This window comes from Anolis carolinensis, chromosome 1, assembly GCF_035594765.1.
Source record: "Anolis carolinensis isolate JA03-04 chromosome 1, rAnoCar3.1.pri, whole genome shotgun sequence".
NCBI classification, from domain to species: domain Eukaryota; kingdom Metazoa; phylum Chordata; class Lepidosauria; order Squamata; family Dactyloidae; genus Anolis; species Anolis carolinensis.
The window spans coordinates 187,922,080-187,938,819 of record NC_085841.1 but is presented as its reverse complement, the minus strand read 5'-3'; the positions used below and the strand labels follow the sequence as shown (position 1 = coordinate 187,938,819).

The window sequence follows — 16,740 nt, the reverse complement described above, 5'->3', positions numbered from 1 at the left end:
CAATATTTAAAAATGAAAACAATTGTAACCAGCATAAACCTATCAGGATTTCAATGGGAAGTGTGGGCCTGCTTCTGGCCAATGAGATAGTCAAGTGAATTAGAATTGTCGTTGTTGTGTGCCTTCAAGTCAAAATTATTTATTTATTCATTTACTACATTTATTTATTACATTTATATCCCGCCCTTCTCACCCTGAAGGGGACTCAGAGCAGCTGTATGTACACACAATATATTATATTATTAGTATAGCACAATATTAGCATTATATATTACTAAATTGAACTATACCACTATACTGTAATATTATATGTAATATATAATATATAATTAATATTATTATATGGTATTATTATTAATGTTATATTGTATAACATTATAATATTATTATCAATATTATATGTATATACAATATATTATATTATTAAAAATGATATAAAATATTATAAAACTGAGGGCGGGGGCCAGGTAAATGACCTTGGAGGGCTGCATCCGGCCCCCGGGCTTTAGTTTGGGGACCCCTGCACTATACTGTAATATTATATGTAATATATAACATATAATTAATATTATTATATGGTATTAGTATTATATTGTTTAACATTATAATATTATTATCAATATTATATGTAAATACAATATATTATTTAAAATGATATAAAATATTATATTATAAAACTGAGGGCGGGGGCCAGGTAAATGACCTTGGAGGGCCGCATCCGGCCCCTGAACCTTAGTTTGGGGACCCCTGGTATGGATGGACACCCACACGTGAAATGGCAAGCGAGAAGGAAACTGATTGCTTTTTTCATGCAGGCTTTACTAATCAAACACCTTTCAGGTTAAATTGCTACATAAAAGTTTCTTTTATTTAGACAATTGGTAAGAACATGATCTTCCCTTTTCTTCCATTTGTTTTGTATAGCTGTCCTAAGAGGCCAGAGCACTATCCGGGCACCTCTTGAGAAGCACACCATATTGCCTCAATGGAAGCATCGCAGCCACAGGCCTTTTACATTTAACAGAGGGACTCTTCAGCACTTTAGAGACATAGGATCTTCCCAGGCCACACAGTGAAAACAATCCCCCTTCTTCACCCAATGGCTTTCCAGTGAAGAAGCGAGAGAGGTGAAGCTGGAGCTGCTGAAAGCGAGGGTTCATTTTTCCTCATTCTTTCTTGCCTGGGGCCTGATGCTGACTTTAAGGCATTGGAAGAGGGGAGAGGGCTGGAAAAGTATGAAGCGGAGGGGAAGGGGACATGAGTGTGAATTGGACAATGTCACCATTCTTCTTCCATTCAGAGGGTCTGTTTTAAAGAGGGAAGGAGGCCCACTGCCCAAAAAGAAGCTCCAACAATATGAGCAAACAATTGCAATATGAAAAAGCATTTTGACCCTCATTCCTCATAGAAGTTCAGAAGCATCTGGGTTTTTCATGTCCTCCCAAATATAATAATTATATTTGAAAATATTAAAGGGCTAAAACATTTCAAGTTTCAGAACTACTCTTGTAAGCGTAGTGTTGGCTACTACAATTTAAGGCGACCTTGTAGCTTAGAGGCTACAACAAGTGAGAGCTTACAGGCCTGCTCGGACATGTAACAAGACCTTCCAAGATCAGTGCAAGAATTTTCAAGTTAGTGTGAAATAGTACTGTAAAAATAGCAGGTTAGTCTTACAACAGGGATAGTATCAGAATGAAAGCTTCCTATGGTAAGGTGACTCTGACTATATATCTTTTGGAATGTCTAATTGTCACACTAGCTCACCACTATCAGATTATGTGTTTTTGTATCCTTAAAACCCATTCTTTCAGGCAAGTGCATAGGGAATCACAATGGTATAGGACTGTGGTTCTCAACCTGGGGTCCCCAGAAGTTTTTGGTCTACAACTCCCAGAAATCTCAGCCAGTTTACCAGCTGTTAGGATTTCTGGGAGTTGAAAGCCAAAAACAACTGGGAACCAGGTTGAGAACCACTGGATAGGAGAATAGAAACTGCAGGCTAATTGCAACTGTACTCTGTGCTGTGTCATCACAGCATAATAAGGACAGGTTGCTCACCTGTAACCATGTTTCTTCGAGTGTACTCTGTGAATTCACACTAATGGAGAAGCTGCGCCTGCGCAGGTTCCGACGGAAACTCTTCCAAGCTGAAGTTCAAATTTTGGCGGTAACCACGCCCCCCCTTCCCAAGGGGCATATAAGGCAGCCCCAGGCGCCCGCTCTCCAGTTCCTACGCCGCCAAGGCAACGAGAAAGGGAGAGGTTTGCCAGAGGGGAAGGAAGGGCGGGTTTGTGTGAATTCACAGAGTACACTCGAAGAAACATGGTTACAGGTGAGCAACCTGTCCTTTTTCTTCGTGTACTCTGTGAATGCACACTAATGGAGACTGACACGCTAAGGTCCCGGATGGTGGGACAAGGCAAACTCGACAATCAGTGAATGTCCAAACATATATTTATTAGGACATATTGAGATAACAGTCCCAAGAGACTAGTGCAATAAATTGTCCGAAAGGACCAGTGCAATGCAAACATGAGCATAGTAGAAGAGGAAACATAACATAGAAATTATTCAATAAACATGATAGAAAACACGCATTTGCGTATAGTGCATATAAACGCTCTCCCAGGGGGGAGAGGGGAAAAAACATCATGGCCTTTGACATATCCGCCAGGATCAATAAGGCGGTACAAAGCAACAGAGCAACTGTTCAACACAATCAGGGAAAAACATATCCCTAGAGGTAGGTATGGGGAAAAAGACCGGCCCAAAATTGAAGGAGAGGTATAGAGAGTCACCTGCAGGTGAATATAAGGAGAAAAGACGTTTGGGAGTCAGGAGAGGCAAGATGAGAGTACTGATCTTGCGAAGGCCGAGTCCTTTAAGGCTTTATTGTCCAGCCTGTAGTGAGAGACAAACGTAAGAGGGTTTGACCAGATAGCCGCTTTGCATATGGAGTCAAGCGGAATACCCCTAAGGAAGGCGGTTGAAGCCGAGAGGCCCCTAGTCGACCTCGGGCGGATGGATGGAGGAGGAGGTCGCTTGGCTAGTTCGTAGGCCAACTCAATGGCCTGAGCGATCCAGTGGGACAGTCTTTGGGAAGAGATGGGATTACCCAACTTGTCCTGGGCATAGGCGACAAAGAGTCTTTGTGTCTTACGGATGTCCTTGGTACGGTCCCTGTAGAAGAGAAGTGCCCTTCGAACGTCAAGAAGGTGCAGTTTTTGCTCGAGAGGAGAGGAGGGGTTAGAGAAGAAAGCTGGTAGGACAATGTCCTGGTTGAGGTGGAAAGCCGACACCACCTTAGGGAGAAAGGTAATGTCCGGGCGAAGAACAGCGCGGTCATGGTGAAAACGTAGATAAGGCTCATCGACCCTGAGAGCAGCAAGCTCGGATGGCCGTCGTGCCGACGTGATCGCCACTAGAAAGGCCAACTTCCAGGAAAGCAGACGGAGATCGGTCGAGGCAAGCGGTTCGAAGGGAGCAGAAGTGAGTTGAGAAAGTACAAGTTCGAGGTTCCAGCCCGGCGTAGGTGGTAGCGACGGCGGGCAGATGTTATTGTAGCCTCGGAGAAAAGTTTTGATCAGGTGGTGAGAAAAAAGAGATGGCTGACCGTGGCGTTGAAAGGACCAGGAAAGAGCTGCGAGATAAGCCTTAATAGAAGCGAGAGAGAGTTTCTTCTCGACGAGGGTCATGAGGAAGTCGAGGACCACCGATACCGAGGTCGGAAAGGTGTCGACGTTACGGGATCGAAGGAAGGCGTGAAAGCGAGAGAGTTTATAGGAATAAGCCTTGGTAGTAGACGGCTTATGGGCTGCCCGAAGGACGTCTTGCAGGTTCTGCGGAAGGGAGGCTAGGTAAGAATCCTCCATGCAGTGAGATGAAGGGAAGGGAGGTCCGGGTGAAGAATTTTGCCGTCCTCCCTTGAGAGAAGGTGCGGCGAGGGAGGCAGAGGGCTAAACGTTCCTCTGGAGAGACGAAGAAGGGCTGGATACCACGGTTGGCGGGGCCAGGCCGGAGCTATGAGAATCGCTGTGACCGAGATCGAGAGAAGTCTTTCGAGAACTTTCGGTATGAGGGGAATCGGTGGAAAAAGATAAAGCATCTCCGCCGACCAGTCCAGTAGAAAGGCATCCCCTAGACAGCCGGGGAAGGAGTTCGGGGGAAGTCTCGCTCCGTAGCGGGGTAGCTGAGCGTTGTGGGGAGACGCGAAGAGATCCAGAGTAGGGCGTCCCCAGAGGAGGAACAGACCGTCGAGGATCTCGGGATCGAGCTTCCACTCGTGAGAGGAAGATGTCATCCTGCTGAGGGCATCTACTAGGTCGTTTTGGGCGCCCGGCAGGTGGATTGCAGAGACCTGTACGTCGTGGGCTATGCACCAAACCCAGAGACGGGAGGAGAGGAGCATCAATTTCCTCGAACCCGTACCGCCCTGTTTGTTGATGTAGAATACTGCTACGAGGTTGTCCGATTGAATGAGGATGGACTTGTGACGGATGAGGCGGGAGAAAGCTTTCAGGGCTTTGAGAATGGCGAGAAGCTCGAGGAAGTTTATGTGGTTGGCCCTCTCGGATGGGGACCAAAGATCTTGAACCGTTAGACCGCTCATGTGGGCTCCCCAAGCGTAGGTGGAGGAGTCCGTGGTTATGGTTAGCGACGGCGGGGCTGGGTGAAATGGGAGGCCCCTGCACACGTTTTGGTGAGACGTCCACCATGAGAGGGACTGGCGGACGAACGACGGTACCGACAAGTACTTGGAGTTGTGGTGGTAGAACGGCTTGAAAGTGTCTATAAACCACCTTTGTAGGACCCGAAGGCGCAGCCTGGCAAACGGGGTCGTGAGAACCGTGGAGGCCATGTGGCCCAGAAGGACTTGAATGGCACGGGCTCTGACCCTCCGGGCGGATCGACAGAGGGCGATGTGGTGGCGGAGAGCTAGGAATCTGTCGAACGGTAGTGAAACAGTCTCTGTGACGGAGTCGAAGAGGGCCCCGATGAACCGGATTCGGGTTGACGGGGAGAGATTTGACTTCTCGGAGTTGAGTTGGAGGCCGAGAGATTTTAGAAGACGCAGCGTGAAGGAGACGTGGTTTTCGAGAAGAACCGGATCGGGCCCGACGAGAAGCCAGTCGTCCAGATAAGGAAAGACCGTGATGCCATGTAGCCTGAGGTGGGCCACTACTGCGGCGACGACCTTGGTAAAGACCCTTGGGGCCGTAACGAGACCGAAGGGTAAAACGGTAAATTGGTAGGTTTGGTCGAGAACTTTGAAACAGAGGAACCGTCTGTGCGCCTCCCGTATCGCCACGTGGAAGTAGGCGTCTCGTAAGTCTATGGAGGCAAAGTAGTCTCCCCGCTGCAGCATCGGGAGGATAGAGGCAATAGAGACCATCCTGAATTTGGAAGGGCGAATGAATATATTGAGGGCCCTTAGGTCCAGAATGGGGCGTAGCCCGCCCCCCCTCTTCGGGACTGTAAAGTATCTGGAGAAGAAACTTAAAGGGTCCAGTTCGGGAGGGGAGGGACGGATGGCGCCTTTGGCCAGTAATGCATCGACTTCGGCCAGTATCTCTGGGGAAGGAGTTGAGTAGAGAATGCGACCTGTAGGTGGGAGGTCCGTGAACTCTAAGGCGTAGCCGTCTTGGACAATGCGAAGAACCCATGCATCTGAAGTAATGGACTCCCATTGATTGTAAAAGGGGGCTAGGCGGTCGGCAAAGGCACAGGAGGGTTGAGGCAGCGTGGGCTCTACAGCGGTAGCGGGCGAGGAGCTTTGGCAGGGGTTGGCGTCAGGTACGCCGGTTAGCCTGCGGAGGAGCGGGGGTGGTTCGACCGCGTTGCTTTTGCGGATGAGGTCCCCGACGAGGTTGGTGATGGGTTTGATTATTCGAGCCCGAAGGCCGCCTGAAAGAGTGGTGTCTGAAAGATTGCGGCGGGAAGCGGCGGGAGCGGTGCGGGAACCAGCGGGTGCGCTGAGGTTGCGGTTGGTCGCCACATTTAGACGCAAGAATTTTAAAGTCATGATTAGACTTGAGTTTGTCATCGGTACCGGAGTTAAATAGTCCGAGCGCGTCAAAGGGAAGGTCCTCAATGACCTGTCTGGAAGATGAGGAGAGACCCGAAGACCTCAGCCAGGCGTGGCGGCGGATGGATATCGCGTGGGCAATCATCTTGCCCGCAGTATCGCCTGTATGTTTCGCCATTTGTATTTGGTGGTGAGCAAGCGAGTCTGCTTCCTGTTGGAGGGTAGTGAGGACGGAGCGGTCTTCGTCCGACATCTTAGCGAAGAAGGGCTGTGCCTTCTCCCAGATAATCTGCTGGTAGGCACCCATGCAGGCTCCATAGTTCGCCATGCGGCAAAGCAAAAGGGCTCCAGAGTAAAGTTTTCGACCCACGGCGTCGAAGCGCTTCCCTTCTCTGTCGGCCGGAGTGTTCGACTGACGACCTGAGGATTGAGAGGCCTTAACGACCAGGGAGTTGGGGTCGGGGTGGTGTTTGAGCCACTCCAAGGTATCATCGTCGGTACGGTACCAAGTCTCGATCCTCTTCGAGGTTGGAGGAATGGAGGAAGGGGTTTTCCAGGAGGCCTGGATAACGTCCAAGAGATAAGGCAGGAAAGGGAGCAGCGTGGCCGGCGGAGCTTGGGCCTGCACCCTTTTGAAAACTGGATCAGACACTGCTTTGGAAGTCTGCTTGATCTCCAAACCCAGGGCGTCGGCCATTCTGACCATTTGATCAGAGAAAGCACGAATATTGTCAGTAGGAGAAGGCGGGTCTGCCTCATACGCATCGTGGGGAGGAGAGAGGTCGAGACCGAGAGAGACCACCGAGGCCGAGAGGACAGAGTCTGGGCGGTCAATATCAACATCTTCCTCCTCAGCCCCTTGGGGGGACTGAGGGGGAGAAGAAAGCACAGTCTCGGGAGGAGGCATGGCCTCGCGGGAAGAGAGGGCCGGGAGCCGGGGATCCTTAGACGCTGAGGCCTGGGCTGCTCGAGCCAGGCGAGCCGTTTGTCTGCCACGCTCCGGTGTCGAGGTGGGAGGGAAGAGCTGTTGGCGCGACGAGTGAGGCGGCGCAAGAGGCTCCGGCACCGGCACCCTGACCACCGTTTGGGTAGAGTGGTGGGGTGAGTCCTGCAGCTCCCCGTCAGACAGGGGGTGCAATGGAGATTGAGAAACATCTCTAGGCCTCTGGGCTGGCACAATTGGAGAAGACCTTCTCGAGGAGGTTGCCGAGGAAGATGGCGGGTCTCTCCTTGAGGAGGCCGAGGAAGAGGAGCGCTGAGTCAGCCGTTTCTTTGTCGGCGGTTGCTTGGATGCAACCCTCAAGGACTTGCCAGGTGTGGGAGGAACCACAGCTGAGTCAGATTGCGCTCGACGAGACTCCTCGTGAGCCCTTTTAAAGGCTATTTTGATAGCAGAGGAGGACGGAGGGGAGCCGATATGAGAGCGGATCGAGGTCACCGAAGCCAGAGAGCTCGACGTCGAGGAAGGCCCCACCTTTCCGGAGCGGGTCGACACGGTAGCCGTCGTCACAGTACACGGTGGCTTGACCGGTTTAGCGGCCCTGGAGGTCCTGGACGCTCTGGACGAGACCGAGGAGGCTTTAGCTGTCGGAGGCTTAGCTGGTGGCGCCGACATAGCTCTCAGAGCTGAAGACGACGACGTACCCGACGTCGACGGAGTCGGTTCTGGCGCGAGAGATCTCTCGTAAAGCGCCGCTCTAAGCCTAGCGGCTCTGTTCTTTCTGGCCTGAGCTGTGAGAGCTAGGCAGAAACGGCAGGTACTGACCACATGAGCCTCGCCAAGACAGAAGAGGCACTTGGCGTGGCCGTCCGAGTCAGGAATTTTAGCAGCACACTGCGTGCAACGCTTGAAACGAGTAGTAGACATGCGAAGAGTCCGAAGTGAACCTTGCGGCGGAAAAAAAGGAACTGGAGAGCGGGCGCCTGGGGCTGCCTTATATGCCCCTTGGGAAGGGGGGGCGTGGTTACCGCCAAAATTTGAACTTCAGCTTGGAAGAGTTTCCGTCGGAACCTGCGCAGGCGCAGCTTCTCCATTAGTGTGCATTCACAGAGTACATGAAGAAAAATAAATAAAACTTTATTTATATCCCGCTACCATCTCCCCGCGGGGACTCGGGGCGGCTCATATGGGGCAAAGTCCGATCAACATAATTTACAAAAACAACAGCATAAATACATTGCACAATATACAAAAAATAAAACACAGTAAGGCAATAAAACAAGAGTTAATACAGCAGTAATAATATCAATCAACCACCAAGTACAATTGAGTCAACTTCATAGGTGGGGGAGCATGCTGCATAAGAGAAGTTGCCAAACCCTTGTTTTCTTATAAAGGTTCTCAATTTACTCCTTGATCTGCAGTGGTTCCCAACTTTTGGGCCTCCAGGTGTTTTGGACTTCAACTCCCAGAAATCCCAGCCAGCTTACCATCTGTTAGGAACTGTGGGCGCAGAAGTACAAAACACCTGGAGACCCAAAGGTTGGGAACCAATGGTCTAAGGAATAAAGGTTAATTCAACAAGTCAGTGGTACAATAGTTCATCAAGCTGGTGATGCCAGGAATCAGTCTCGACAAACCAGCATGTGTTCTACAACTGAACCACAGCATGATTCAGGTATGTCAGCTATGCATCTTTGCTGGGAATTCAGTCCCAATGATTTACTCCCCATTGACTGTTCATATCACTTACAGCTGCAACTACATACACAAATGCTTCAGATTCCCCTGCAAATCACATTAAGCCAGAAGAGAGAAGGATTCTGTGGTTTGGGCCAATTCCTCCTCTACCTGAAGCATGTTGGAACTGGGGCTGTGGTTGCAGGCTTGACTTCACCAGATCCCTTGATGAAGTGACAGGGGAAGCTTTTCAACCAGGCACTTTAGCTGGAAGCAAAGTTTAGTACCTCTGTGCTCACTCCTACTATTTCTTTGCAGGCAATAACAGCACGGAACGAGAAGTGGCATCCCCATGATCTCCAGTCATTGACTGGAAAAAACCAGGAACTCCAATCATCTAGGCAGGAGGGAAGAGCTCACTTTGGAAACCGTAAGTGAACCTTTTTCTCCATATTCAAGATAACGTAGGCACAATTTTAGTTTAAATCAGAGGAGGTTGAGAAGGGACAAGATAATTTAAAAATGCTCAACAAAAATTGATTTCCTCAGTTCTTTGCCATCACCACCTTGCGCCAGGTTGTGGTGAAATCCAGGTTCAATCCAGAAATTCACTTTCAATGTTAGTTAAAAATAATCCATGCTTTCCCCTCCACTAAGTAACTACTGGTTTTCATCTACTCCTTTTGTGCAGCCACTTCTTCCTCTCCCACCTTGAACTGTATTTTCTACCGAACCTTCATCACTACATCACTTCATCACATTATCATATAAGATATGCAACAACCATCCACATCTCATTCCTTTCAGCAATACTTTGGGAAGCCTTTCACTGGAAATGTTGGCCATGCACAGGCCACATCAAAAGACTCAAGTAGCACACCCATAAAGGGTTTGGGGCTCTCACACAAAGGCTAAAGTGCAGGTGGAGTGCTCTTTGACTGAACGGGAAGAGCAGCAATCCATACAGGAGTAATCTACAGCAATTTGCTTCTTTACCAAACATATACAGGCAAGACATAAACTCTTATGGAAAGAAAAAAAAGAACAATTAATTACAAGCAGTGTCAAGGGAAAGGAAATGAAATGAAAAATTGAGTCTGAGTTATAAAAATAAGTAATTTTTCCCTACTTACAGGAGGCTTATTATATTAATTAAACATTATTACAGTGAACGGGGTTGGGGAGGGCGATGAAGGCTGGGGCTGCCTGTAAGTGTTCTCTCCTGTTGCCTGAGGCCACAGTCACCCTCTGATATTAATCTTCTAAAGCACTCTAAAGGCTGAAGAGATAAACACTTGAAATATGAAAATGTTTCTCCACCCCTCGCCCCACCATCATAGGCATCATGACCCCACATCAATTCAAGATATTCACGAGATGCCCATGCAGCCTGTGATTCTTTCTAAGCTAGAATATTAAGTAAGTGATGGTACTGTATCAAGCCTCAACAGGGGAGTTCATGAGTGGACCAAACCAGACATGTATAGTGGTGGTTGATCTCTTTTATGCCAGAGGGATGGTGAATCAAGGTCCTTCAAAGCTCTGGCCTTGAAAGGAGCTTTCAGAAGTTCTGAACCCTATCCTCTCAAAAAGATTCAGCACTTTTGATAGCCTCTATAACAGTGCTTCTCAACTTGGGGTCCCCAGATGTTGTTGGCCTTCAACTCCCAGAATTCCTAACAGCTGGTAAACTGGCTGGGATTTCTGGGAGTTGTAGGCCAAAAACATCTGGGGATCCCAGGTTGAGAACCACTGCTCTATAAAGTTCAGAGCAGATTAATTCCTCACTGGCATGAGAACCACCAGCTACTCTGGATGCATACACATTCATTAAACACCATCTTCCCTGTTTGGTCGTAAACTGGAGTGGAAGAGTCTATGTCTAAACTAGGCATATCTGTTTTGGCACTAGTTAAGCATATAAGGTGCCTATTCCCATGTTATTTTGCAGCACGAACTAATCAACATATATCATGGGCATGTGAGAAAGAGATCTTGACGTGCTTGTAGATCTCTTTAACATAAGCAACATATTGGTAAGAATTGGCAACGAGGAAAGTCCAAAGGCCAAAGTCACCACTACAAAAGGTCATTAGGTACTCAGATCAGCACTTTCCACACTGAGTTTCAAATGTGTTGAAAGATGGCCATAGCTTAGTGCCACATGTGTTGAACACACAGATGCAGCTCCCCTGGGAGTGGCAGGATGTGATGATGTACTATTGCTCTCAAAAAGATGGCAGCAGAAGCAATATGGCTATCCCTACTGACTCAATGAGGATGTTTTCCCTCCATATGATGTGCCTGTAAGTAACAGCACATAAACAGGGTTGGGTCAACTGCAGTTATCTTTTTGGCCTATGTGACAGGAGCTCCATGTGCTAAGTGCTAGATATGTGGGAAAGGAAAGGAAAGCAGCTGTCAGACCATGTTCTCACAGGAGCTGATATAACACAGATTGTACAATGGCTTCTACAGTCCAATCCCCACATGAAATTACAAGGTATACATTAGAATTTGAATTCACCAAACCCACTTCCTCATCCCCAAAGTTACTCAGCTGGAAAATGATTGAACTGCTGAAAAAAAATAGATTGCCACCACTTTTGTTTATCCCATTAAATGTGAAGGAGTGTAGGCCTTGCTTTAGAGTAGTCATATGAGAGAACAGATCAACAGTCCTGTTGAGGGCTACACATGATCTGAGTGCATATTCTGTAGTATACTATGGAATTTAAGGTAATGCTCTGGGGTGCAAAGACAAATATTCCAGAGTTGGCTTGCAGAATTTTTGATAAAGGAAGCTTCCTCTAAACATAAAAAAATGAAAGCCAATAATGTACAGTATTTAACCAACTAAATACTGTACAATACTTACAATACTGTACAATATTTAACCAACTAAATCCCAAATTAATAAGTGATTAACATTTTAATTTCATACCAATCCCTCTTTTCTGGCTTGCCTAATATGGGTACACCATCCTTTTTTTCAAGACCCTCTTAGATCAGTCAATCCATTTACCAGCAACAAGGAAGAGCTATCAGGGAGAATAAATTGCCAGTTTTCAAAACACTGTCATGTTAGTGAAGACCCACTGGAAAGTGGAAGGAGAATCAATAGGATTTATTGAATATCCATGCTCATCAAGCAAGATGTGACTGTGATTGGTGTTCGTGCACACAGGTAGCCTTGAGGATAGAATTTAACTGTGTGAGAGATCCTCCTCAAACTGCAGGCCCATGTCTAGTAATCCTTGGATTTGTGGCATGAAATCTTACCATATGTCCACAGAAAATAAGCAAGTGCAGGGAATGTTTAGTCAATACTAGTATAGCATCCATATTTTTCGGGTGTGTGTGTGTGTGTTTGTTTTTTGCAAGTATAAAACAGGTCTAAGTGGAGCATCAATCACAGAATTTGTTGCAAGACCTTCAAGTGCCAGATAAACTTTGGAAGCCTCCATTTGTGCTTCTTACATTATTTGATTTTTTAAATTGTGTCAGAAGCAAATTGAGAACATATTGCAAGTTGCTTCTGACATGGGAGAATTGGCTGTCTACAGAGATATTGCCCAGGGGACGCCCGGATGTGTTACTATCCTGCTGGGAGACTTCTCTCATGTCCCCGCAAGCTAGAGGTGACAGACGGGAGCTCACCCCATCTCACAAATTTGAACCAGCAACCTTCAGGTCAACAACCCAACCTTCAGGTCAGCATTTCAGCTGGCATAAGGGCTTAACTCATTGCATCACCGAGGGTCTCACATTATTTGATGCAGACCATAGCACTGTTTCTCTTTCTAACATATGAGAAACTGATACCATATTTGGGCCCATTGGTTACCACTTTTTTCTGGAAACTTGCTGTGTGTCTCAATTCATGGCTTATTGTCTAGTATCATGCCACAGGCCACTGCTCTGAATAGTACTGGATGACACTGTGCAAAGGCTCAGTCAACTTTTTAAAAGCTTTTGTGTCTTACAATCCTTAAAAAAATCCCTCAATTCTTTTGACTTAGAATATAATCCCCTTGTCCCAGCAGAACTGCCAAATCTCCAGAAGCAAATCTTTTGGGTTTTCCTACACACACGTGAGTGCTGGCCTTAGGAATAACTGTGCAGCCACAGGGAAGAAAGCTGAAAATCTACTTACGACCAGATTTAATGATGATACATGTGCAGAAGGAAAAACAAGATTGTTTAAAATAGCAAGGCATGTATGCACCAAGGTTCAAATGGGGTCTGAACTGTTCTGAGTAATGGGAAATTCAGAGATTTCCTTGTTTGAGCTAAGTCAGAGCCAAGCCAACCAAAGAGAAAAAACACTCCCTCAGGGCAGTACCATTCAGTATACACTGGCAAGGAAGACTGCATGTTATTTTGAATTCATCCTGCATGTGAAAGGCTGGCACATTATCCTAATCTTCTCTTTAGGGGATAAGCAGAAGCAGCATGTTTTTAACCATGAGTCAGCATTCACAAATGTGATATCTAAGAACAGCTTGTTTTCTGAAGATATGACTATCAGTTACAATGTACTTCTGTCTGGAAAATGCGTCACATTTCTTCCGATTTATAGCAAATGTATAATTACCACAGTATTGCTAAAAAAGCAGCACAGTCATGGCATTTTGAGGGATGCTTCAGGAACTTGCTTCTTTACCCCACAATTCATGAGTCACAAATAATACGCCTGTTTCTCTGGAGATTATATGAACTAGCTTACCTGGATAAGCCTCAATGCCTGGTCCTGAGTGGCTAGTCCAGGGGTTTCTAGAATGGAAAGTCCATGTAGATCCTGCTGATGTATCAGGCGTCCAACCACAAAGATCTCCAGGCAGATCAAAGTTACAGTTGAATCCTATAGGGATCTGGAAATCTGACAAGAACAGGACAACATGAAAATGGCATCATAGGAAGGGCAGACACACAGACATGCTATTTAATAACTAACATAGCTGGCAAACCATAAATAGTTAAGGAAGTATGAAGTCTTTGGCATGTGTGTGCGTGTGCGTGCATGTTCCCTCTCTAGCTGCCTCATGACATTTTTGGCATGTCTTATGTTACAGCGGCTTTTGTGGATCAGTCTTAAGTTCCAACTCTTCAAAATGTACAACATGTATCCCACATCACTCAGTGAAGCAAACATAAACGAAAGCAATAAATGCTTCCATATTTCGCTAATACTTTCCATAAATGTAAACTCTGCTCATTAAGGATGGATTGCCATGTTCTCTACCCTTGCTATACAATTCCGTGACAGTGTCAAATGATGATTATGATGATGATGAAGAAGAACTCCAAAAAGTTGGCATTGGTAGTGAATAATCAAACCAATAGTTGACATTGGTAGTGAATGATCAAACCAATAGTGGGACTGTTCTCTCAGGGTTGTCACCCTGAGAAAAGTTGATTAGAGTTTTTAAAACCATTATGTGTGTGTAATTCAGAACCATATCTCAGGGACATACACACTAAACATCTCACCTCACAGTGAACACAATCAAAGTCTATTGAAATATGTTGTGTCTAAGGTTCTAACAGACAACTAGAAAACTCTGCTGGTGGCATTTGTTCTCTGTTATCTACTCTACATCACCTGTGTTGCAGTAAATGAACAAGGAACAGGAATTTATCAAACTCGCTACATGTGAGTTGAAATCAATTGGCTTTGATGCCAATGGGAATGACTCCAATCAGGGAAGAAGATCCATGCCCCTTCAGATATTACTGGACTACAACTCCCATGATCACTACCAGCTCTGCTGGGTAGAATTGACAGAAGCTCAATCCTACATGTATTTCATTATTCCCAGTTTGAATCCCACTGATTCCAAAGGGAATTTGGTGTCCACAACCATTTTTGTACTATAGTTTGAGTCCAGCAGTGTTTTAGAGGGCTCCCTGTAAAAGACGGAAGGCCCTGTTGGGATTCTATATTCCAACCTTGGGCTGCCCTGATGTATGCAGTTTATAAAAAACTAGTGTGCATCATTTGGAAAGTGCAGTATATATAGTGACAACTGTTTCCTTTGTAATACAAGTGGAAGCAATCAGAGGCGTTGTAGAAAACACAAAAAGGAACCTTCCCATTAATTTTTCTAGATATGGGGTGAATCCCGAAAATGGTTTCTAAGCATACCTGTGCAGGCTATACCTTCGCAAGAAATATATAGACAAAAATTATCCACAGATTCCATGCTAGTTTCAATGCTCCAGTTCACACATCAATCAGTTTTATCTATTTATTATGCAATTCCATAGTTGCCCATGAAAGTAGGTGAGCACAAGATGATGGAAATGACTCATTCAGTTTTTAGAACTGGCCAAACTTCAGGTTATGGGAATTTCAGAGTAGCCTTGACATGGGAAGGCTGACAGAGAAACTGTTCCACTCTACTGTAAGCAGCAATAACCTTGGCATCCCTCCATGGCAGGAAGGGCAATTCAGGAAAAAAATAATGTAGTGCTAGCTGCATCTTACTTGAAATTTTCCTACATTAGGAGGAAGTTTTAAATCACTAAACTAGCAAAGATAATGATCACGAATGCAGAGGTTAGGAACTCGTGTGTGATAACCGTCAGGCAGCCATTAATACAGAAATGGAAACAATCCACCTTGGTTTCAAAAAATAAAATTCATGGCAATACTCATAACTAACACTAATAATGGACATAGTTTCTTTGGATTTATGATCTAATCTAATGACCCTCTTGAGAGAAGTATTGTTCCTTTTAGACTTCCATAAATCTGACTGCCTAAAGAAATGGGGACCATTGTTTACAGAGCCTGAGAATATAGCTATATCAAATGTTGGTGACCTCTGAGGATGAAAATCACAGCAAGATACAAGCAAAAGAATCTAAACTAGCCACAGCTATCCTGAAACATGTAATTAGTACAAAGTACTAGCATTTTTGTAAATTAGAAAATTCCATAGCAATTCAGTAAAACATAGAGATTAAGACTGATTTCACCTGGAGGAAATAAATCTGGTGCCTTGGCTGTGTTACTGGAGACTGCAGGTGGAGTCTCAATGGGTAGAATGATCTAATGGCCATTTATGAAAATACTAAAGCTCCTCACAAAGTAAACCTGCATATTAGAAAGAAGGTTTAATCTTGGACATTCTTAAAATTTTATATAATGTGACTTTATTTTGTAATGGTATCTGTTTTATATGAACTGTTGTTTTGTAGATTGTTTTATATGAATTGTTGTTTTTACATTGTTTTTAGGCATTGAATTTTTGTCTATTTACTGTAAGCCACTTTGAGTCTCCTCAGAGAGAAAGGCGGGGTAAAAGTGATGTAAATAAATAAATAAATAAGGTTAGGACCAACCACACCGATGTGAATTATCCATATAATGGGGTTCTGGTCTCCAGCTACAAGAGCATCCATGGAAACTCAACCAGCTCAAATGTTCCTATAGCCCTCCTTCCTAAAAAAAGTAATCAACAGACCAATGGACAGAATTATCTCTTTGCTATTTATGAAAGTACTAAAGCTCCTCACAAAGCAAACCTGCATGCCAGAAAGAAGGTTAGGACCAACCACACCGATGTGAATTATCCATATAATGGGGTTCAGGCCTCTAGCCACAAGAATGTCCATGGAAACTCAACAACCTCAAATGTCCCTATAGCCCTCCTTCCTTAAAAAAAAAAAAGTAATCAACAGACCATTGGGTTCATGGAGCTGCACTGACTTGGTTTGCACATGTATTTATTTCTTGGTAGGAGATGTGCAAACCTTTAAATAGTATATTTTACTAGGATCATGGTGACTATAAGATTCACCCTTCCATATTCAATTACCCCAACTCAAAATTTCTGGGGATGGGTCTAATAGGGATTGCTAGGAGCTATTTTTGCAAAGAGGGAGAGAAGGAAGATTTCTCTTGGAAGTTATTCAAGAGCAATCTCTGGACAGCAGGGATAGAACAAACATAAGTACATCAGGGTTGGTCCTTCTTTTAAAAAAATAACACCCACCCTTAACCATACAGCAAATCAATGGAACACTCTGTGAAGTCACTCAATCCTTGATAATAAACAAGCTCAGACTTGTATCTAAACCTTTC

At 45.4% G+C, this 16,740-nt stretch overlaps 1 protein-coding gene across 3 annotated transcripts in view; it reads right to left on the bottom strand.

The window, feature by feature from the left end:
- Positions 1-16,740, bottom strand: part of nrp2 (neuropilin 2) — a 351,320-nt gene that overhangs the window by 85,254 nt on the left and 249,326 nt on the right. For all 3 annotated transcript variants that reach the window (XM_008114943.3, XM_008114946.3, XM_008114941.3), the window contains one exon: positions 13,378-13,530. In XM_008114943.3, the coding sequence (XP_008113150.1) occupies positions 13,378-13,530 (153 nt within the window). The remainder of the gene's footprint in view (positions 1-13,377; positions 13,531-16,740) is intronic.